Source organism: Passer montanus, unplaced genomic scaffold (genome assembly GCF_014805655.1).
Source record: "Passer montanus isolate IOZ18808 unplaced genomic scaffold, ASM1480565v1 scaffold227, whole genome shotgun sequence".
Lineage (NCBI taxonomy): Eukaryota > Metazoa > Chordata > Aves > Passeriformes > Passeridae > Passer > Passer montanus.
The window spans coordinates 101,200-123,732 of NW_024366893.1; the positions used below are offsets into that span (position 1 = coordinate 101,200).

Here is a 22,533-nt window from a genome sequence, read left to right on the forward strand (position 1 = left end):
AGGAATGTGGCAGTGCAATGGTGCTGTTTGCATTTCAGTTTGCAGCCCCTTTTAAAACTTTGCAGTAATGTTTTTTTTAATTAATTTCCATCTCCGTTTTGTGGACCTAACTGGCTGTATTGCTTTTGCTTCCTCGCTTTGGAAGTAGCTGAAAAGTCCATTTTAGTTTTTATATCTATAGTGTAGAAGAATTTAGAAAATGATGGGGCAAAACTTAATTGAAGATATAACGTGAAGCCCATTACTGGGTGCTTTGCTTGGCTCCAGTGTTGAATTGTAGCCCCATTTCCCAGTTCTGCACAATGCTGGACTAGAGGAACAAGCATTTAGATGATGATGGAAGCTTTTGTTCATCAATAAAGGCAACCCGTTAATGGACAGCACAAATCACAAATCCTGAGCCACAGCCTCCACTTAGATAAATGAGATTTGCTTTATGAGAACCAGTGGAGCCAAACCAATTTAAACCAGTTTGAAGATTCAGCAGCTCTCTTGTCCTGTTTTCACCAGAACAGTGCCTTTCAGAATTCATTTCCCTCTGATCATAATTTACATAGCTATAGCTCAGCTTAAGTGCAGCTTCCTGGGCTCAGCAGGAACCTGATTAGTTCTATCTGTTCTTTTACATAGCAGATTCTCTCAGATAATTGTTCACTGGAAAAGCAGGGAATGTGGACATCCACTGCAGGGTTTAAGGGTTAATTAGCTGTGCTGATTTGTCATCTTCAGAACCATTGCTAATTTGGGTCTGAAGTCTGTAATTAGAGTAAAAGGAGAATCTGTGCATTTGGGAGAAGACATTAATATGTCTGAAATGTGACAGAATTATTATTCTTAGGTTTTCACCAGGGGTTGTTTGCATGCCAGGCAGAGCCAGGCTGTGGAGTCAGCCTGATTACACATGCCATTCCTCAGGCAGAGGTGGGGAGGGAGAACTCCATCATTCCTGGCTGAGCTGAAACCAGTGACAAAATATTCTCGTGGAATGGTTCCTCATGCCAGTTCCAGTGGGATTTTTCCTTTACTATAAACCATCTGAGACAGCAAAATTACTAACAGCTTTGCTCACCTATTTAGCTCATTTAGCTCTTGAGTCATTGCAGCTACTGCTTGAAAAAATCAATAAATATTGAGACTGTTGAGACTTCATATTACTTTAGCATTACAGTATGTACTGCTGTAATGCAAAATAATCCAACTTTGTACTGCTTTCTAATGCTTTGTATTACAAGAAAGGTTTTCTAATTTTATTGTGGTTAAACATTGTTTCAGAGGGGATCTGGCAGAAGATGCTGACGGTCCATAGTGGTGTTTCCTCTGATCTGTCTGCTCTTAGTAAATCCTGTGGCATAAATCAAAAAAGTTTGTCTGGAATGTGGAAAGATTCATTAATTGCCTCAAAACCCAGCAAGATATTTATACTATCTTGCCAAAAGCCAGGGTTTTATCTCCAGGTTACAAACATTTGTAGTTCTTCAGGCATTATTGTTTTCACCTTTTGCTTTAAGGTGGATGTGGTAGTGCTGGTTTTTCAGATCCAGGAGTTCAGCCTGTTCTAAATCAACCTAATCTTAGGGTGCTTTCATTGTTATTTACTCTTAACACAAAAAGCACAGGCTTAGGGATTTTTCCTAGTGGATGGAGACTCCACCATGGTAAATCCAATTATGCAGAATTCCAGCTAAGATAGTTTTGAGGGGAATGCAGAAAGCTGTGAACCAAAGAACGGTTGTCAAGGTGGCTTTCTCAATTGCAAGGTAAAAACAGTCATATTTGCTATTAAATCAGTTGTAGAATCCCTAGGAAGTTCAAAAAGCAGCTAACAGAAAGTCAAGGCATTCCAATTTTTGCATTTTAGAAGGAACTTTCAGGCAACAAGTTTTTCCACTGGAAAATGAGACAGTTTTGTTCACCTGGAAAATATGTGCGCCCAAAGATGCATGACTGATTTAATACTCTCTGTCATGGCTGCACATGGGATAAATTGCGAATCAAATTATGATGGAAAGAAACCAGGTTATTCAAGGCAAATATTGCATATTTTACAGTACTTCAGTAAAAACATGTATTATCTTGAACTTCTATTTTGCATATTGAAGGTGACAAAACTGAGCTAAAACAAAAGAAAAAGCAGAAAAGAGAATTTTTTTCATAAAATTTGAATTTGAGGGTTCTGGATTTGGGGAGGATGGCAAGAGGAATTTTCCCTTTTCTAGCATGATCACAATTCATTATTGCTAGGGTTTTGTTTGGTTGGTTTTTTTTTTTTTAATATTCATTTGAAAAGATAATTTAAGCCTATTTAGTGTGCAAAATAATTCATCCTCTTCAAGGCCCGTAGTGTAAATTTTTCACAAACGTATTTGGGCACATGAAGGGAGTTCCTTATGGCTGTGCATATTTGCAGATGTGAGTAATGTCTGCTGTTTATGGTGTTTGGGGATTTCTCAGATTAGGAAGCAGGGCCGTAAAATGTGAGCTGCAGCCATCAGTGCTGGCTGAACATGCCAGGCTGTGCACTGAGTGTGAAGTGCCCACAAAACCCCCGTGCTGCCCTGAAAAAAGGGGCTCAGCAGAAGAGTTTCTGAGCATTGAGCTGGCAGTGGATGCATCTCCCTTCAGGAGACAGGCTCTGGATTAATGGGAATGCCCATCTAGGATTTCTAAAGATGAAAAGTGATCCCTCCTCATTTCCATGCTCCGTAGAACACTGCCTCTCTTAGTGCCCTGCCCAGCTCAGGGATCTCCCTCCTGGCAACTGCTCTGTCCGTGGAGCTCCTGCTGCCAGCTCGAATCCTGCCCTTCATGAATTTCCTGTGTCTGACCCCTTTTCTCAGAGTGAATATTTTAACAGGCTGGAGTCTTTTCTCTGGGTTCAGAGAGGGTCCTCCAGTGTGGCTGCAAACTCTCAGTGAGTGGATGACTTTCAAAGGAGTTGCAGAGGGAAAGAGAGTTTGTGCTTTTCTGTCAGTGAAACTTGTTATTTATACCTAAATTACATGAACAAATAAATAAATAAATAAATAAATTAGGGGTGAGAGGACACTGGAATTCAAACATCTCCAGCTCAGGTGTGACCCCTGTTGCCTCTGCAGCAGACTCAGCTCCTCAGCTTCCCAGCTTGGTTAGGTATCCACTGTGCATCCACAGCGTGGACTGTTTGAGTTTGGTATAATTTATCTGATGCCCTTTTGTGGCTTGACTGTGCAGTAGATTTGTCTGGGACTGAGTAAAGCAGCACACAGTTTTTGCCTGCCACCTGCAGCAGGGTAAACTGCAAGAGGTGGGAGATGAACGTGTCACTGAAGCTGCTGTTCAGGTGCTCTGAGAAAGGAAGAAAGAGGCAAAGAGCTCATCAGACACCCTGGCCTCCCTCCAGCTATTCCCAGCAGGATGCTGTCCAGCACAGCCAGGTAATTAAAGGTCAAAGCAGGTTTGCAGGGCTGTAGTGCAGAGAGGAAAGTCTTTACTGACACCTGACAGGGCTGGGATGCTGCTGACCCTCGTGTCTGTGCAGGTTATTTCCAGTTCCTATCACATGGCTTCAAACTGACCATGGTTTGAGCTCTAATGCAAAGAGACACGGATCTGCATTACTTTGTTTATAATTTCTGTTTATACTACACACAGTCAAGGCCTGTGAGCAAGAGCTGGGAGGAGCTGATGTGCAGCACCACTCCTTCCTGGCATGTGGAGCTGCTGAAATCACTGGCACAGCCAGACTTTGTGTTTGTTGTGGCTGCAGTTGACCCGTTGGTGCAGATTGGCAAAAACAAGCGCAAGTAAAGCTTTGATATTTACAACTGTCTACACTACAAATGTTTTTCCAGATGCTCCACTGCTTAGGAAAGTGCAGATCAGTTCCAGGTGTGTGTGGGCTCATCCCTGAAGCTGTGTTAAATCACAGAATATAATTGTTAAGGTGGAAAAAGACCCCCAAGACCATCAAGTGCAACTGTAAACCCAGCACCACTGCCCTGTTCACCACTAAACCATGTCCTCAAGTGTCACATCCACACATTTTTTGAACACTTCCAGGTGTGGGGATTCCACCACTGCCCTGGCAGTTTGCTCAGTGCTTCCAAGTGCTGGTGGCTGACATTCCAAATGCTGGTGGTGACATTCCCCTGTCTTGCAGCAATGCTGTGATTGCTGCAGCCTGGGCCTGCGCCTGAGGAGTGAGGGGAAAACCTGCGACTCCAGCATCAACCTGGGCTACCCCTGCAGCCACGTGATGCTGTCCTGCTGTGAGGGAGGGGATCACTTCGTCCATCCCGAGATCAGACGGCATCCTGAGCCTGTGCCCACGGTGACCCCCGAGAAGGGTGAGTGTCCTTGTGCCACTGAGGCCCTGCACACGAGGGCTCTGCCCCACAGGGGCCTTCAGCGAGGTGCTGGGGGGAGCAGGGCATCAGGGGCACAGCTGCTTTCCTCTCAGATCTAGCACAATTGTCGTGTTCCTAAAGCAGGCTGGAGAAGGCAAAGAATGTGTGGATGTTTCTCATCCATAAATGTACCTGAGACCTCGCTGAGTGAGGAACTTTGGCGCTGTGTGTTCAAGAAAAGCTGACTGAGAAACTCACTTAAGGATTAATTTTAATGTCACAGAAACCTTGTCAGACTTGGTCAGGCATGGAAGGTGATGGTTTTCCAGCTCTGGCTGATGTTTAAAGGCAGTAAGAAGGACACCCATGTCTCTCCCAGGCTGCTGCTGCTGCTAATGTAAGAGAAGCCAACAAATTGTGATGTTGGAAAGTTTCCAAATCAACTGGATAACTTCTCCTGAAATTTGGAATTCAGTGTAGGGCCAGTTTCAGCTGGGGCTCAGCACAGTACCTGAGTTCAAATGTCAGTGGGAATGGGGTTGGCAGTGATGTGGAAGGTCAGTTTGTGACCTCCCTTGTGACTGTTTCTCAGTGGCTCTGTAAAATCTGTCCCTGCAGCCCTAGGGAAGGAGGAGGTGGCCCTCCAGCACAGATAACAGTGTTATCTACAGGATGGGTTCCTTTGTTCTTACCCTTGCAGTAACTCTTTTGGGTAGATCTGACTTTTCCTGGCATTTTTGTGCCCGCCCACCCTGTTGTGTCCATCCCAAAGCCAGAACAGCTGTGAGAGATGTTCTGCTGTAGTTTCAGAGAGGGAAGACCACCATGAAGCACTGTCCATCAGCAATGAGGCTGAGCTGTCCAATAACCTGCCTGGAGATGACCTGGATGAGTGCCTGCTCTACGGGGGGGAGCTCTGCCAGCACCTGTGCATCAACACCGTGGGCTCCTACAAGTGCTCGTGTTTCCCAGAGTTCACCCTGCAGGAGGATGGCACCAGCTGCTCTCCAGGTGAGAAAAGGGACATGAAGGGCAGTGTCTTTATACCTGCACTCATCAACTAAACTTTTCTTTCATTTCTCTGCAGTTTCTCTTTTTTAATGGGTGCTGATGCATGGACATGTTCTGTAGAAATTGTAAAATGTAAAGAAAAATGGTAATTTAGGACACTCAGTTACACCTTATTTTTGTGTTTGGTGGTACAGGATAAGGGTGGTGTTTCATATGTCCAAATCAAGAGTGTTTGCACTTTTCAGAAGGGGATTTGTAAAGATTTTTAAAGAAATACCTGTTCTTCTCAGAGTAATTTTGTATTTCACAGTCAGGTTTTCTTTAAATAAGTTTAGATAAACTTAATTCAGACAGACAGCATTGCTTCCTGAGCTTTGACTTTTATCTAAAGTCATTAACATCCTCCAGTGATAACAAACTCCAAATTTGTCTAGTGTGGTGGAAGTCTGGAAAAGAAAGTCAGTTGTGTTGTAATTGTTTTGATATGTGGAGTTCTCCAATGGCACAATTTCAAGTCAGATAACCCAGAAAGTTGAAACATCATATTAGTTACAGGTCCTTTCTGTTATTTAACAAGCAAAAGCAGAATTTCCATCCAATGACAGAACTCCTTAGGCTTCTAATCCTCTGCCCAAGCCAAACAATGAGCATTCTTTATGTCATCATTCTCAATATGGTGTTACAGCATTTGCCTCAAGAATGCATTTGACTGTTTCTGTGGCAGCTGTATGCTCTGCTTATATTAAAATTCTGGGAAAGGAACGTAATCCAAAAGAGGCAAAGAAAAGTTCTTATTTTAGCACTGCAGAATTTGGCCTGATTGCTCACCTGGAGTGTATTTGTGGTTTTGCTTTGCTTTGCTGTTCTTCTCGGAGCACTGCCTCGGCTGAGGTTCTGGGTGGAACATCTTGTGGTCTGAGAAGTCATGTTCCTGCAGATCTACAGGGCTGTGGTGCTCAGGGCTGTGCCCAGGGGTGCAGAGGGGTTTGCAGAGCTCCCCTGGGGAATGGGATTGTGACAGGGGCAGGGGACACCCGTGGGAGCTCAGAGGTGCACGGCAGGGGCCAGGGCAGGGAGGGCTGGTGCTGCTGTTGCTGTGCTGGGCTGAGGGAGGGTCAGGGAGGAGATTGGGAACCTCAGTGGCTTTGCTCAGCTGAACCATATGTGGCACAGTGGCCTTTCGGTTCTTCTTGTCCCTGTGTGTCTGTGCCCATCTCAGGCATTCCTGGGGAAATCGTTCAGGCTCTGCCCCAAGCAGGTGAATTTTGTTTGTCTCTGTTCCACAGCCTGTTGTGCATCTGTGCTGACTTAATTTGTTTGAGGAAATCACTCTTCCCACACCCCAAACCTGCACTGCAGTCACCCTTAGTCACTTAAGATTGTCACTGTTTTGGGGATCACACTTTGCTCCAGGTGACCTTGAACACAGTGGGGACAGGACGCATCCCTATTAAGGGACAATTTAGCCCTATGGATTTAGGCTTCTGTTTTGATGATACTCATTCTCTTACTGATGTAAGAGAGCTCTTTTTTTCCCTGATACCTTTAACATTACTGTCTGTTGAAAATATTAGTGGCAGACAGCAGTTGTCATGTTTTCCACTTGGCTGTACAAAAGTCATTCCAAAGTACCCCGTGCTTGTAAAGGTGTTTGTTGTTTGTCTGTGTTGAAATAGGATGGACAGGATAAGGTCAAAGGCTTGGTTTTTTCCATCAAATACTGAATGAAAGACAGCTGCTGTATTTAAAATATAGCAAATGTGTTAAGAATTAAATTAGCACTTCGTAGTTTATTCAGATATTACAGTACTTTACAGAAGTTATTGTCAGCCAGCTCTCTGATCTGTGTCCATATTTGTTTCCTCCTCCAAACCACGATGGAGTGGCATGAATGGGATCACCCCTTGCTGTGGTGTGTCTGGTGGGGGTGGTCTGTCCCTGATCCTCCCTTGCCTTGCAGATCCTGACAGAGGACAGATGACCAGGCTGGAAGCCGAAGCCACCATCCCTCCAGTAGCTTCTCCCTCCCAGCCCATCCTCGTGGTGTCCTTGCAGGAAGAGCAGGACAAGTGCAAAGGTACGTTGGAGACGTCAGCTGCAGAGGAATGTTTAGAGACGGAATAAAACTCCACTCATCCCTTCTCCAGTCTGATTTCAGTGCACAGCTTTAATCTGTTACCGTGGCACAAGACTGAGGAATTGTCAGGGGAAACCCAAGGGAGAAATCTGAGGCTGCTCTCTGCTTTCAGGGTATTCCCCACTGGTGCTCAGGCTGGGGTGGCAGTGCAGCTGTGCAGGGTGATGTGAGCAATGCAGGTAGGAGGGCCCAGCTGTGTCTGTGTGCAGCAGGAGGGTTGGCAGCAGTGCTTAGGGCTGCCTGGACAGGTTGGTTCCAGGCTGATTCTCCTTGCCTGAGCTGGGATTGTGCCTGGCTGGCCTGGCAGTGTGGAACTGCAGCTGATCTGTGCTAGGGGTCCTGATGTACTGTGCAATTTTGTGTTGTGCAGATAATGGCCCCTGCAAGCACCTGTGCAACATCGTGGAAGGAGAGGCTGTGTGCTCTTGCATGGCTGGGTACACGCTCATGGCAGATGGGGTTTCCTGTGAAGGTGAGTGCTTTGGGCTCCCCACAGAGCCATGGTTAAATGTTTGTGTACCTCACACCCCTGGCTGTTCCTCATTTTCAGAACTGGGAATTGCAGTGCCATCAGAGAGGCCATCTGGCAGAAGGAATCCCAGTTCTGCCTCACAGATACCTCCTGAAGCACAGCGTGGCTGTTACCTGGTGAGGTGGAGGCAAGCCTGGGCTGGTGCTTTTTTCCTCTGACATTGCAGGCTTTTTTACAGCCCCTTTGGTTTCTGTTCCCACTGAGGTTCCCCAGGCTCTGTGTGCTCAGCTGTGGACACTCAGCACTCTGGCTGGGAACAGGAGCAGCGAGCAGGACACCTTTGCTGTCCTGGGCACCCTCAGGACATCTGCTCTATTTGCTTTTAGCTCCTCTTGCCTCGGAAACCCAAACTCAGGGAGGCTTCACAGCTGAGGCAGGACATGCCATGGGAGTTGGGCCAGCTCTGGGTGTTCAGTTGCTGCTGGAGCTCTGCCCTGCCCAGTGATGAGCAGTGAATTCCAAAGCTGCATCCTCACCATCCACAATACAGACATTTTAAATGGACTTCTTGAGTAGTCACAAGGGATATCTTTGCCCAGGGAGGGCTTGGGGGTCAGAAGCCATGCCCTGTGGCATACCTTAATTATAAATCTCTAAGTAAGGGAGCAATAACAGTGAAATGCAAGCAGGAGCTCCCAATGCTCAGAATTGCTCACAAATGATCCACATCACTCTTAATCTTAGTTCTTATTGAATAACAAATCATTTTCATAAAATTCCAGACAGTCTGTGAAGAAAATGGGATTTTAATATCACCAGATGAAATATTCACAGTGCACTGCTTACTCAAGTATGGTGGAAGCTAATTTGATTAATTAATGTCAGCATCAAAAGGGGCATTTCAAGGCAATAGTTTTCCTACAGGAAATGAAAAGATTTGTATTTGTCAGTGGAAGCAGTGAGTTTAAACATTGGCAAGGGACATTTATAATCTCTGCTGAAGTCAGGAGCTGATGGTGGTGGTGCACTGGAACAGGTTTCTTTCAAGGAGTGTGCACTGTCTCTATGTGAATGCCTGCCTGTTTTTAAGGATATTTCTTTCTGGAATGGCAAAAGTACAGGAGTGTGAGCAAGGAGTGAGTGATCTCCGAGGGTTTATTCCAGCCCTGCTTTCAGTGTAACACTGCTTGTATTGCAGCCTGGTGCTGATGTGGGAGCTCCAGCACACTTCATCTCGGCATCCCCGCGCGAAAGAAATGTTGTTTCATTTCAGGAGCTGTTCTAATGGAGTTCTGTTTTTCCCTTTTGGCTGCCCCGTGCTGCTGTAGATTTGGATGAGTGCCTCACAGGTGCTCAGGCTTGTTCCAGCGGACAATTGTGTGAGAACACACTGGGATCATTCTCCTGTGTCAGCCACAGTGGGATGTGTGCAGAGGGCTTTATTCTCAACAGGCATAGGAAATGTGTTGGTAAGATGAGAGGCACACGCCGTTCCCCTCAGCATCACAGCTCTCCATGCTCTGCAGCACCTCCCCACCATCCCTGCATCTGACATCTCAGAGCCACTCAGCACCAACACATGCACCATTTGCTCAGCCCTTCACTTCATGAGTTGTGTGCTGTTTTGGTTTTTCCCCAGCCATCTCAGGGTGCAGGTAACCTTGAGCAGGAGCCCCGAGCCCACAGTGTGGTGAGCACAGCAGCTCTGCTGGCTGCAGGCTGAGCTCAGGGGTCAGAACAGCTGATCCCTCTGCACAGTTCCATACTGCCAAGTTCTAGACACCATCAAACAAGAGAACTTCAGAAAAACAGCTCAAGAATCCGTGTGAGTCTGGAAAAGATCCATTCCAGAGGGAGGGCATTTTAAAATTCTTATGAGTCCTTTGTTGATTCTGGTATAAATTTCTTTGTAAAAGTCAAGGGTGCATCATAATTCTGCTCGATCATCTCTGCTGTTTGACTTCATGGAAGAAACGAATCAATTTTTACAAGTGTATTTATGAGGATTTTGTTTGCTTCCAGCAGCCAGGACCTCAGCTTATGTGAAATAGTTTCTTTTTTGGGTACTTTCCTAGAGGCTGGGTTAGGAGGCAGCAGCAGTGTTGCCTGGAAAAATGGAGCACCTGGAGACCTCCAGTCATCCGTGGAAGCATCAGTGCCCATGGCTGTAACGTCCTGTGTGAATGCAGTACTCTCTTCCACCCCTGTCCTCCTCCCTACATTTATAACATTGTTTCTCTGATCACCACAGCTTCGGTTTTGTTCCTGTCTTTAAATCTCTGTGATCCCATCTGGTTAATAAACACCATGTGGCATTTGGGCATGGGCAGGAAAACTTCTGCAGTGTCAGACTCCAGAGAAGAACTGTAATTTACCACCTTTTGGGTGTTCCTTAAATTGTTGACACTGGATTTTTATTTTTTTGGTTGTTATTATTATTTATTTTGAAGTCAGAGGTACTGGTAAGAATGGGAAACTAATGAAATTATTTGGTTTCAATGAAATGGCTGAGAGAGCAGCACTGGAAGGAGAGAGGCCTCTATCAGACAGCTCAGCCTGAGCTGAAGCTGGTGCTGGAGGTGCCCGGGGTGTGCCCAGAGCCTGCTGCAGGCACCACACTCCTGCCCAGGAGCCTGGCAGCTCCAGGAACACCCCTCCTCCAGCTCTCCTTCTGACTCCTGCCACTGAACCCCCTGACGTTTTCCCTGGACTGTGCAGGAAGGATGAATCTGTGCTTTTTCACCTCTCCCAGGAGTGTTCTGAAACTAAACCAGTGCCTGTGTCTGCAGCTTTGGCAGGAGCTGCTGTGGCAGGTGCCAAGTGCTTCCTTTGAGTCACGTTCTCCCTCTGCCCCAAGACATTAGAAGAGTTTTATTATGGCTCGTACCAGATAAACCTCAGCACCACTCACAAAAGCAAAGACAAAACTCTCGTTTGTGAAGCCCTTCTCCCTCACTGAACACCAAACTTCTGTGTTCCTCTAATGCAGGGCAGTTTTTACAGGTATCCTTTTAAATAACCTTAAAAACTTTGGGAATTCTCTTCCCTTTTTTTGTGTGCTCCCTGCTCCCATCCAGCTCTGCTCCGTGTGTGGTGCCACCAGAACATTTGCCACGTTTAACATTTTTCCCTACTTTTGTAGTCGAAGAGGAAAGCCACAGACATACACTGTGGGTTGTGTTTTGCTCTCTGCCTCGTTCTCCTGGGGTATCCTTTTCCAGCCTAACAGCTTGAGCTGTCCCAAACACCAGGAGAAAACCTTTGGTAATTAGTTTGCTAATTCTTGTTGGTTTAACAGTGTTACTCTTTGCGTGTTTTAGGGACAGGAGGAGCAATCTTTTCACAGCCACAGCAGCTGATCATCTTTGATCTGTGGAGTTCCCTTTAGTCAGAGGTGGGGAATTAGAATTCCAGGTGCATTCAGGAGCAGACACCCAGGATTCCCAAAAGCCAGCCATGCACAGGGAGGAGTCCCCAGCTGTTTGAACAGCTCTCACACAGCCCCTCTGTGTGTCTTTGGGAGCAGACACTGAAATCCTTTGGGCTGGAAGCTCTGTGTTCTCCAGAGATAAGAGCCAGGTTGGGTGTTGCTTTTCTGGTGACTTTCAGGCAAAGTCATTCCCACCACCCACTGCACACTGACAGCTCTGCTCCTGTCTTTGCTACTCCCACCTCAGTTCCCTCCTGACAGGGAGCAGGACGTGGTCTCCTTATTCCTGGACCCACTGGGTGGGTGATTGCGAAAGAACAAAGTGTCTGCATTGCACAGATGTGTCCCATAAAAGAAACAGAGCTGAGGCAGTTTGAAGAGGAAAAAATAGTGAGAAGCTGCAGATACAGCACAAGAAAAGTCTGCATTTCACTTTTTTAGTAGAAGGTGCATCAAAATGAGTTTTTGATGTCAAAGTGCATATTGAAATAAATAGCAGTAGGTAAAATGTTGATGGCAGAAATGCCAGCTCTTGGGTGCAACAGTTGTGCTCAGGGATCGTGCGTGTGCTGCTGTTTTCAGCAAGAGTTCTGCAGGAAAAAAACCCAGTTATTACATGATTGCATGTCATTCTGGGTTCTGCTGACATAAAGTGAGGAATGTTGCTGCCACACACAGAGACTGAGTAGATTTCTCAAAAATTAGCTGTGTCTAGTTTTCAGTATAGTATGGAGCTATTTTTCCTTTTTTCCCTGTATTTTAAAGAAAATGTCATCTTACCCTCCCTCACAGCCTTAATTGGGTTGGATGAATACCACAGCTGGTCCAGTGTTGGAATTAACTGTGTTTGAGACTGAAAACATAACTCCTGTTATTCCTGGTGCTCTGTCGAGCTCTTACTGCCTTGTGGAGTTGGCTTCCAGGACTGGAGGGAGACAGGTCATGGGCACTCTGGATTCTACAGCAAATTTAGGAATTTATTTAGAAAAATGAACAAAACCAGGCATGTTTGCATGATAAACTGGCCAGGGGACTGTGGTGGGCTGGCAGCTGGCCTGATGGCACAGCCAGGGGCTCCTGCCCTGACTCTGGACAGGCAGAGCAGAGCTTTGCTTGGCCATGGCTCAGGGTTTAAGCCTTGCAGCTCAGCTCAGTTTGCAGTCAGGCTGTAGAGCTTGTCAGTGTCTCGTGCACAAAACTTCCATTGAAAGCGAGAATTCTGCATTGTAATCTGCCAGTTTCCATCATTTTAATTTCATCAAATATGTTCCAGCCAGTTTTGCATATTTTTTCAAGCACTCAGAGCTTTGAAAATTAAATCAAAAATATAGACAAAACACAAAATCGTGTTCGATTTTTTTTCTGTCTGAAATCACAATCTTTTTTTGTGCCTCAGTATTCCACCTGCTGATCACATGGAATGCCTCCTACCCTCTTTGGTTCATATGTCAGACAAACACACTTTCTCTTTTGACATGGTGCTGGACTGACTCAAGCTCATGAGCTGCAGTGTGATGCTGTCAGTTTGTTTATGTGAGAGCCTTTTTGTGGTCTGCAAGAAACATAATCTCAGATCTGTGGTACAGCCAGCAGAAAGTCTTGCAGTGCTTTGGGTGCTATTAAGTGGCCGTCCATTGCTGGTTAAAAATAACTTTTTAAACCACCAAAAATTTTATGAACTAAGTCTAAGTAGGTGAGAGGGATCTACCACAGCACCTTGTATTCATCTCCCAGCATGTGAGGGGGTTTTGCTACCCCCACAAGATCACTTGTGAAAATACTTAGTCTACTTCACTTGTGATAATACTAATTAATAGAAAGTGGGAAAGTGCACAGGCATTGAGGGACATAACGCTGTAGTAATTTTGGGGCAGGCAAGGACCTGCCCCTTAGTGGAGGAGCTCAGACTTCATGTGGGATTGGTAGAAAGAGATCCAGGTGATGGCCAGGACCTTGCTGTGGATTAACCAGCTGCTCTGGAAAGCAAGCCCAGGGCATGTGGAGATTTCAATGGCAAACAGAGAGCAAACGAAAAAGGAAAATAGGAATAAGTGAGAAGTGGAATGTAACCAAGCTAATGCAGGTCTTGCAAAACTCTGTGCACATCACCAGTTATCTGAATGCACCAGGAACTGAAGGGTTTTGGTGCTTCTCTCATTTCTTTGCTAGAAAACCAGCTGACACATTTTTAAATACAAAAATCTTTTTGAATGGCTTTTCCTGTTTTCGTGCTCCACAGGGAAAGTCATATATCTGATGTACTTATCTGAGAATGAGGTTCTACAGCCAAAATGAAAATCTGATTCAAACAATACTGGCTTTATGAAAACAGCTTCATGCACAGAGCAGCCAGAGGACTGGTAATGGTTCTGGCCACATTTGGCTTGTGTTAGCTCTAGCAATTCTTAGCTTTATATAGAACTCGGAATGTGTGAGGTTTTGTAGAGGTTGGCAAGAAAATTTCTCTTCCCAGTCTCTGCCCCTTTTTGTTGCTTCTAAGTATTTGTTCATCATGCTGTTCTAGCTTTCATTATTAAAATAAGCGAAACCTGAATTTTAGATTATTTCATCCAAGCCTATCAAAACATATCATTTTAAAGGTGTTTCATATTCCTTCCCTAATTGTCCCATGCTCTGCAATCTTGTGTTCAAGTGATTTCTTAAAAAGAACTTTTTAACTACTCCACTTGCTGAAATCAAATCTCTTTAAAGCTCTAAATACACATTTACAAACTTGATTGAGCCATCAGGGTTCCTCTCCATGAGTTCCTGCATATCCAGTCCCAGTGACTATTCCTTAGGGAACAGAAGCCAGCACGACCCAGCTCAGCAGGTAGCCTCAGCTCCCACCACTGGCAGCCTGGCCTGAGGCAAGAGGGCTGCTCAGTGGCCTGGGCTGTGGAGGTCTGGAGAGGAGCAATGGGCATTAATCCCTTTCTCATTCCCTCGTCCAGGAGTTCCCATCCCTTCACCACCAGCTGGTCATCAATCCTCTACCCCCTGCCTTTCCTCAGTTCTGTCCATCCCTGTCCCCAGTGCCTGCATCATCCCCATGGCATTTGGGAAGAGGGGAGGAGGAGGAAATCCCCCTGTGATTTGCGTCTCTTCAGTCACTCTTTGCTAACTAAAGACCCTGGACTAAAAGCATCTTCCATCAGAGCACTGTAACAAAGCCTCTATTGAGTATCCTTCATTTGAGCTTTCTGCTCCTTCCAGAAGAGAAGGAAGAGGGAGATCTTGTGGCACCCTGTGGCACTGATTTGTTCCCTCTTTCTCACAGACATCAACGAGTGTGTGACAGAGAGACACACCTGCCAGAGGAGAGAGCACTGTGTCAACACCATGGGCTCCTTCCGCTGCCTGCAGGAGCTGAGCTGCCAGCCCGGCCACGAGCTGAAGGACGGCGAGTGTGTGGGTAAGGAAAGTGTTCTCAGTTCTCACGCTGAAGGAGGGGAAGGGATTGCAGAGCATTCTGGTGTTGCTGCTCTGTGGTACCAGTGCTGCAGCTAAAAAAGGCTGCTCATCATGGAAGTGTTGGGCTTTACAGGCTCTTCCAGCGCATTCACTCATTTGAAGTGGTTTCCAGGGATAACTGTAAATTACTTAGAACATGGATGAAACCTTCTGAATTAGGATTTGACATCTCCGTGATGGAGGAATCCCCCTTAGCTCCTCTGCTTGGCTCAGCTGATGCTGTTTGCTGGCGATTCCAGAAAAATATCCCAGTCTGAACGGAACACGGGGCTGACAGCCCCGTTCTTCCTGTGTTCAGAATCCGTGTCAGCATTTATTTCCTTTTACATTTAACCATTTGGAATGGGTTAAGAAGTTATTCTTCATCCCCCCTGTCCCTGTAGGTTTCTAACCAAGGAGGGAACATCAGTGCTCACAGCAGCACAGGACTGTGCAAGGGACACACATGCCCTGCCTTCAGGGCAAAATTCACTGTCATTTACACCTACAAGTTTTACAGTTTCCTGACAGCTGCAGTAAGAGATGCCTAAGGAAAGAGCTTAGCTTTTGACATAGAACATAAAGTCATAAAACAGAAATTATCAGAAATCTCCCTGTATAAACAGCTGTCATAAATAAACCTTGGTTTACTTGAAGTGTGAATGCCTTGTTCTGTTGTCTGATTCTAGAGCATTTCTAACATTTATTACTAATCTAATTTACTTTCTAGTCTTGAAATTAAATTATAGAGGATTATAATATTTGCAAACTGTTTTACAGTGGCCTGTAAAAAAACTGCAGCTATTTTGGTATTTGTGGGTTGCAAAAGATGCTGTGAATGAGGCAGTAGGGACCTGAATCAAATTTGCTGCAGGACCTGATGAATCCTGAAGTGATGTCCAAGAGCACACACACTTAACCCTCAGATTTCTCATTGGTAACACGTGCCTATTGAAATAATGCCTCCTAATTTCCTTTCTGGAGGTTAGCTGGCCATGAAGGCCACTGAAAGGCAGAGCTGAGCTCACCCCAGTGTGGTGTTTTGGTGTGCTGAACAGATATCGATGAGTGCGAGAGAGGAACTCACAGCTGCAAGGTGAACTTTGTTTGTCAGAACACAGAGGGCTCCTTCTACTGCGAGTCAAAGCAGCGCTGCATGGATGGCTTCCTGCAAGACCCCGAGGGCAACTGTGTGGGTGAGTGAGCAACAGGGTCTGTGCCCTGTGCTGCAGCTCCTGGGCATCGACCCCTTGGATCTGGAGTTTTCTGCAAGCCCTGCTGTGAGCTTAATGTCAGTGCTGCTGCCCATAGTTGCATGTTGAATTTGTAGCTATCCCCACAGCAGACCTTCATCAACCTTATCTCTGTAGTACAAGAAATTGAAGGGAAGGAAAAGAAGTGACAGTTGGAAGAAATCAGACCAGAAGGGTTAAATAGCATCTCTCACTGCTCTCTTCGTGTTCTTCACCAGATATCAATGAATGCACGTCTCTCCCTGAGCCCTGTAAGCCAGGATTCAACTGCATCAACACCGTGGGGTCCTACACGTGCCAGAGGAACATGCTGAGCTGCAGCAGAGGGTACCACTCCAACGAGGAGGGCACACGCTGCGTCGGTGAGCGCAGCCTGGGGCTGGGTGGGGGCTCTCCCAGGGGAAAAACCTGTTTCACTTCTAAAGAGATGTTTGGAGTTACTTCCAGATTTCTAAATGTGTTTGAGGAATGGGAATTAGCTGTCCCTGCAGCTCTGGGGTTTGTTTGTGCTGCAGGATCCTGATGTCTCATTGCTCCATGGAGTTTCTCTTGGTATGCTCAGCAACTGGTTTTGGCTGCAGATTTCACTGGCTTCCAGTCTGAAGAGAGTGTGCTTTTGTTAGTTTTTAAGCTTATCCTGTCAGTCAAGACCACAATGCCTAGGTGGTTTTTGTAGTACCTCCCTGGAAGTGAAGTGATCTGCAGAAAACAAGGCATGCTGGTTTTGGGGGCTCACAAGAGTAGCACCAAGTGGATTTTCTTTGAAGGGATCTTCTGTGCATGGTGTTCCCCATTAAATCCACTTGTGAGGGTGTTTAGGATAAATTCTCGCTGTGTGAAAAGAATTCTGAGGAGATTGAGTGTATGAAATATTCATATAGGCTGGCATGCAGCTTGATCCTGATTTGTGTTTGTTCCAGTGTATTTAGGGAGTTACTGACTCAGAATAGCAGATTTCAGCGCTTGTTAGCATTTGTTTGTAAATGAGCACATGAGGCACCAAGGGCTGGGAAGCTCAGTCCCTGGTGCCCAAGGCAAGGCTGGCTGGGTGTTCTCCAATTCCCCATGTTCCAGGTTACATAAGATAGGAAATCCTAAAATGACTGTGGGGTAAAAGAAAAAAATAAATGACAAAGCAGCAGTTTGCTTACTGGTGATATCCTAGTGATTTTTACCTGCCTTCCCCTGGAAAAAAGGAAGGATGGCAGATGAACAAAATGTGCTTTGTAGTGCTGCATGTGGGTGGGAGCCATGTTGAGAGCCATTAATTTGGTCGTGGTTAGCAGCTTGCAGTGCACACCAGAGGTACAGCTAGACCCCATTTCCACAGGTATTTCTGCATTCACCCTTTTGCTCTTCATTATCCTCTACCTCCTGTCATGGTTTTACCCCCTGGACTATCCAGACCATGGGTGGCCACTGGAAAGGTGGAGAAGATTTGGAAACAGCACATTTGGAAGGAACAGTTCATGTGTGCAACTGAGGAAACTGAGAAAACTTCCAAATACTGTGTTTTGTAAATTCAGGGCAAAGCAGTGCAGTGTTCTTTGCTGTCCTGTTACAGCCTGGGATATTTTAGCTCTTACAAAAAGAAGCTCCAAAATTCCTGTCCCTCTCTGTTCTGTGCTGACACAGTTCTGCAGCTGCTTTTGATCAGTCCTTTCTCAGCCAGGCCACCTGGGTATGGTTGCACCACCTGGCCTGTGCTTACCCTGAGGTTGTTTTTAGGGTGACCACCGTGCCAGAGTCTCCCTGAATGCCATTTTTCCCACAAGGCAGCAGTCAGCCCTGAGCAGCACAGCCATCCTCGCTGCAGTGTCCTGCATGCCCTGCAAATGAGAGCAGGGGTGCAGTCCCCATCCCTGGATATGACCAAAAACCGTGTGGATGTGGCACTTGGGGACATGGCTTAGTGGTGAACATGGTAGTCTTGGATCAACAGCTGGACTTTGTGATCTTGGAGGCCTTTTCCAGCCTTAATGATTCTGTGGTTCTGTAATAACTGGGGCAAGTTATGTTCCTAAATTTCAAATTGATGAGACAGAAAGAATCCAGCTTTTCTTCCCATCTGTTCCTAAAAAAAAAAAATAGTTGACTGTGTGTAAATCCAGGAGAGAGGAAGAAATTGCCATTAATCTCTGCTCTAGAGCACAGTGAAATAACACGATGCATTGTGATTCCTGATGGCCTTCTGTCTCTGCTTTGCAGCACTCACAAGGCTCTTCAGGAATAGGCATAAGGAGGCTTCTCTATCTTGATTCTGGGAAAACATAATTGATGTTAATTGGTGATTTCTCTGTCTTCGCTGTGTGCACTCTGTCCCTACTGCTGGTTTGTGTTGTTTGGTATTTTTTGAATGGCTTTTTTTAAGTAGGCAGAGAGCACAGAGAAGAAAGAAGAAAAACATATGGTCCTAATTTCCTCTCTCTGTGATAAAGACTAGTGTCTGTGAGGCATTACAATAGCTAATTAGATCCCTGAATCAGATTTATTCATTTCACAGTAGTAAAAACATCATCTGCACATGTTTCTTCAGCAGAACAACACTTGTAGGGTCATCTCCTCTGTTTAGAGAATTCATCTGTCTTTAAAATGCTCAGATTTTCTGATTTAGCAAATGAGTTATTAAAACCTGCCTCTTAGATTTAGCTGAAAACTGCTGTAAGTGTGAAATATGGCACAGTTCTGATGGTGTAATGCCCTAGAACTAATTAAAGTCTGAATGCAATGGAATACAGAATTTTGAACAAGCTAGCAAAATGGTTTGCACTCACAAATTCATTACAAATAAAGCTGCTACTTTACAAATTATCTGCATTAAAGACTTCCTTGTTTTTGCTGCCACCTCTGATTAAAAGAGAATTGGTAACTCAATGTTCCAGCAGAAACCTCGGTTCCTGTCAGGAGTTCTTGCGTGGTGAGGGGCATTCCCTGCCATCCCTGACCCCAGTCCCAGCAGGATCTGTGTGGATGCAGCCTCTCCAAGGCTGTTGTTTAATGGAGAACTGCCCAGGAGCCCTCTGAAATTACTCAGTGCTCAAATTTATGGCTTCAAAAAGGGCAGTATGGTGAATTTCCAGCCTTAGAGATCCATCCTGATGATTATTATAGATGGGCTTAGAAGCTCGCTGTGATCTCGCTTGGCTCGGCCAGGAGGAGCTGGCTAATAAATGAGCAATAGGAATGGTGAAATAGCCTGGAAAATACAACCTTTAACAACCAAAATAACAAAACATGGTGCAGGTTACAGAGGCTAGATTCCAAAGATCCCTGGGCAGGGCAAACACAGCCAGGTATAGGGACACAAGGTCCAGTCACAAAAGTGAACTCAGAATTTGACCTTATATGAACTAGGCATGGAGCCAACTGGAAGCAAGAACTGGAAACTTGACCAAATATAGGATAGTCCTATTAGCATACTACTAATTTCCATGGCCCCACTCTTCCCACTGTGGCCTGGTCAGGTGCCCCTCCCCTCAGTGCCCTGCCTGCCATGGTTTGTGGCCAAAGCCCTCTGCAAATGCATCTGAAGCAGGACCCAGCTGGACAAGGTTCCACAATTACATGAACAGGGATTTGGGTTGTAAAAGTAGTTGAAGATGTGAACAATAGGAAAAAAATCAGGATTTGTTGGTTTAGTAAGTGGCAGAGCTTGGAATACTTGAAGAAAAACACAATTGTGAGAGTTAATCAGACTTTTTGATGCTTCTTGTCACAGATGGTAAGAGGGATTTGTTAGATGCTGATGAGCTATTTAGTCATGTTGCAAGTCTTGTAAATCAGCCTGTATTGAAAACTCTCAGCTTCCTACAAGAATGTTTGAATGAAATTGGAAATGATGTGTGTGAGTGGAGAAGCAACTAATTTGTTGGTTGGATTTTGGATGAGAGGCCGTGGGGAATATCAAAATAGGAGCTGATTGAGAAAAGAAAAAAATCAACATTGGGAAAGAGCAAAAGGTAGACAGCAGGAGCAGACTGAGAGGGCAGGTGGAGATGAAAATAGCAATTGCTTTAATTGAAGGGATGAGCAGAATTTCTGGCTCGTTCTTGTTTTGCCTTAAATGGCTTGGTGTGACTCGTGGAATGGCAGAACATCAGAATAGGGGGTTTAAATGTCATGGTTTGATCAGAATCAAAGTGTGTTTACACTGAAATGCAGAATATACTGGGAGAGCCCCATTGCAAGTCCAGTTACCATTTTCACTTTGAAGGTAAAGCTCTGCTTTTCCCAGGTTTGACTCAACTGCCTCTGAGAAAAGCATGGAAGGAGAAGCTGGTGGTATTTCTCCTGTCCAGTTTCTAATCCTGCTATTGAATGGACCTTTTTGTGTCTCTTTATAAACAATGGTTTTAGGCAAAGTGTACTGATGCTGATGCCCTGTCTGGCTCTGCAGATGTGGACGAGTGCCAGACTGGGGTGCACCGGTGTGGAGAGGGGCAGCTGTGCCATAACCTGCCTGGGGGCTATCGCTGTGACTGCAAGATGGGCTACCAGTACGACGCCTTCAGCCGCAGCTGCATCGGTGCGTGGGGCATGGGAGGGCTGGGAGCTCACCCTGGCTGAGCCCTGGGCCCCAGAGCAGTGCTCAGCACCACTGCAGCCAGAGTTCTGCACTGCTCAGCACTGCTGCAGCCCGAGTTCTGCACTGCTCAGCACTGCTGCAGCCCGAGTTCTGCAGTGCTCAGCACCGCTGCAGCCCGAGTTCTGCCGTGCTCAGCACCACTGCAGTCAGAGTTCTGCAGTGCTCAGCACCACTGCAGTCAGAGTTCTGCAGTGCTCAGCACCAGTGCAGTCCGAGTTCTGCAGTGCAGTGCCTCAGAAGAGGATGGCCTCACCTCCAGAGCTGGGCTGTGCAGAACAGCCTGGGCTCTGTCACTCCCAGCTAGGAGTAGGGACCAGGCACCCTTGGCTTGCCTTAACTGCAGTTACTTACAGTTTGTCACTTAAGCCATCTGCAGAGTCCTTCCCTGTGGGTTATGCTTCTGCTGCTGTGGGAAACCTCTCTGAAGGTTCCAGCACTGTCCTCCCAAGAGCCGTGACACAGCACTTTGTCTTGGTCCCTCCCGTGCAGCAATTAGAGCTCAGAGTCACACAGTCTCGACCCCGAGGTTGCAGCACTTCGTGCTCTGCAAACCAATCTGTGACACTTCAAAAAATACCCTCTTGCACCTCGTTTGCTCGTGTCCCTCAGCTGATTGTGTGTTTGCTTGTTGCTGGCAGACATAAACGAGTGCTGGAACTACCCCGGGCGCCTGTGCCAGCACACGTGTGAGAACACACCCGGCTCCTACCACTGCACCTGCTCCTCCGGCTTCCGGCTCTCCTACGACGGCAAGCACTGCGAAGGTACCGGGCTTCTCCTCCGTGAGGAAGCAACTCCTGGGGGAATTAGGGGACTTAGGAGGAGGCCTGGAGGTGAAATATAAAGGCAGTAACCTTTGTGTGCTCAGATTTGCAGACAGTCAAACACTGGAGTTGTCAGATGAGTGTCAACAAGTCCCTCCTCTTTCTTGCTTTCTTTGTTTCCCTGTGTACGCTTTGCTTTCCTTTCAGATGACAGGAGAACAGAACAAAGTTAAAACAGGAAACCATTCAAATTATGATAAAGATGAAACTTGGTAGTGATGAAATGTATAAAAACAACTTTGAGTTGAATGGAAAATTTTTGAGTTCTCCATGATTTTTTTAGGGCAACAGTTACATATTTTAGTGAAGTGAAACCTATGAAGTCTGAAACAAATGTCTGCATGTGTGTGTGTTTCCATTGGCATATGGAGAAATGAAATTCAGGTGCAACAGACATGTTCCGGCTTCCTGGCATTCTGCCTAGGGAGCAGAAAAAATAGGGACAAATTAGTCCTTCCTTAGTCACTGTGACTGGAATGTAAAGGTTTTCAGGGGCAGGAAAGGGTGGAAGACACTGTTCTGAAGTGCTGTGGCCATCTCTGTGGGTTTGTTTTTGGATGCAGACGTGAATGAATGTGATAACAGTCCCTGCAGCCAGGAGTGTGCCAATGTTTATGGTTCCTACCAGTGCTACTGCAGGCAAGGCTTCCAGCTGGCAGAAGATGGGCATTCCTGTAAAGGTAAGGTGCTGCCTCACCAGGTCAGAGATGTGTGTTTATTCTCTGTAGCAGGAAGAGCTCTCTGACCCTCAGCTGCCCCTGATGCTGCAGGTGATGTTGGAGGATGGTCGTGAGCTGCTGCTGCTGCAGAGGCTGCAAAAGGTCACTCAGCTACTGCACAGTGCAGTTCAGTGGGTGGAGCACACCTGTGGGACTGCACAGCTGGGGAGGTTGTTGTAATGGTTTCATGGGCCAGAGATTACGACTGAAGAAATCAGGTGGGAAGATATTCCTGTATTGCATCATTGAACACCTGCACTGCTGAGTGAAGGTTTGCTCTGACTGCTGCTCATGGTGAATGAGGAGCAGAGTGATCAGAATGGA

At 46.1% G+C, this 22,533-nt stretch overlaps 1 protein-coding gene across 5 annotated transcripts in view; it reads left to right on the forward strand.

Moving 5' to 3' along the window:
* Positions 1-22,533, forward strand: part of FBLN2 (fibulin 2) — a 90,511-nt gene that overhangs the window by 62,548 nt on the left and 5,430 nt on the right. For 4 of the 5 annotated variants that reach the window (XM_039710233.1, XM_039710237.1, XM_039710235.1 and 1 more), the window contains 11 exons: positions 4,139-4,325; positions 5,130-5,336; positions 7,297-7,413; positions 7,844-7,945; positions 9,274-9,414; positions 14,656-14,790; positions 15,887-16,024; positions 16,300-16,443; positions 20,478-20,606; positions 21,305-21,430; positions 22,054-22,170. In XM_039710233.1, the coding sequence (XP_039566167.1) occupies positions 4,139-4,325; positions 5,130-5,336; positions 7,297-7,413; positions 7,844-7,945; positions 9,274-9,414; positions 14,656-14,790; positions 15,887-16,024; positions 16,300-16,443; positions 20,478-20,606; positions 21,305-21,430; positions 22,054-22,170 (1,543 nt within the window). The remainder of the gene's footprint in view (positions 1-4,138; positions 4,326-5,129; positions 5,337-7,296; positions 7,414-7,843; positions 7,946-9,273; positions 9,415-14,655; positions 14,791-15,886; positions 16,025-16,299; positions 16,444-20,477; positions 20,607-21,304; positions 21,431-22,053; positions 22,171-22,533) is intronic. The other variant, XM_039710238.1, reaches the window with a different exon arrangement.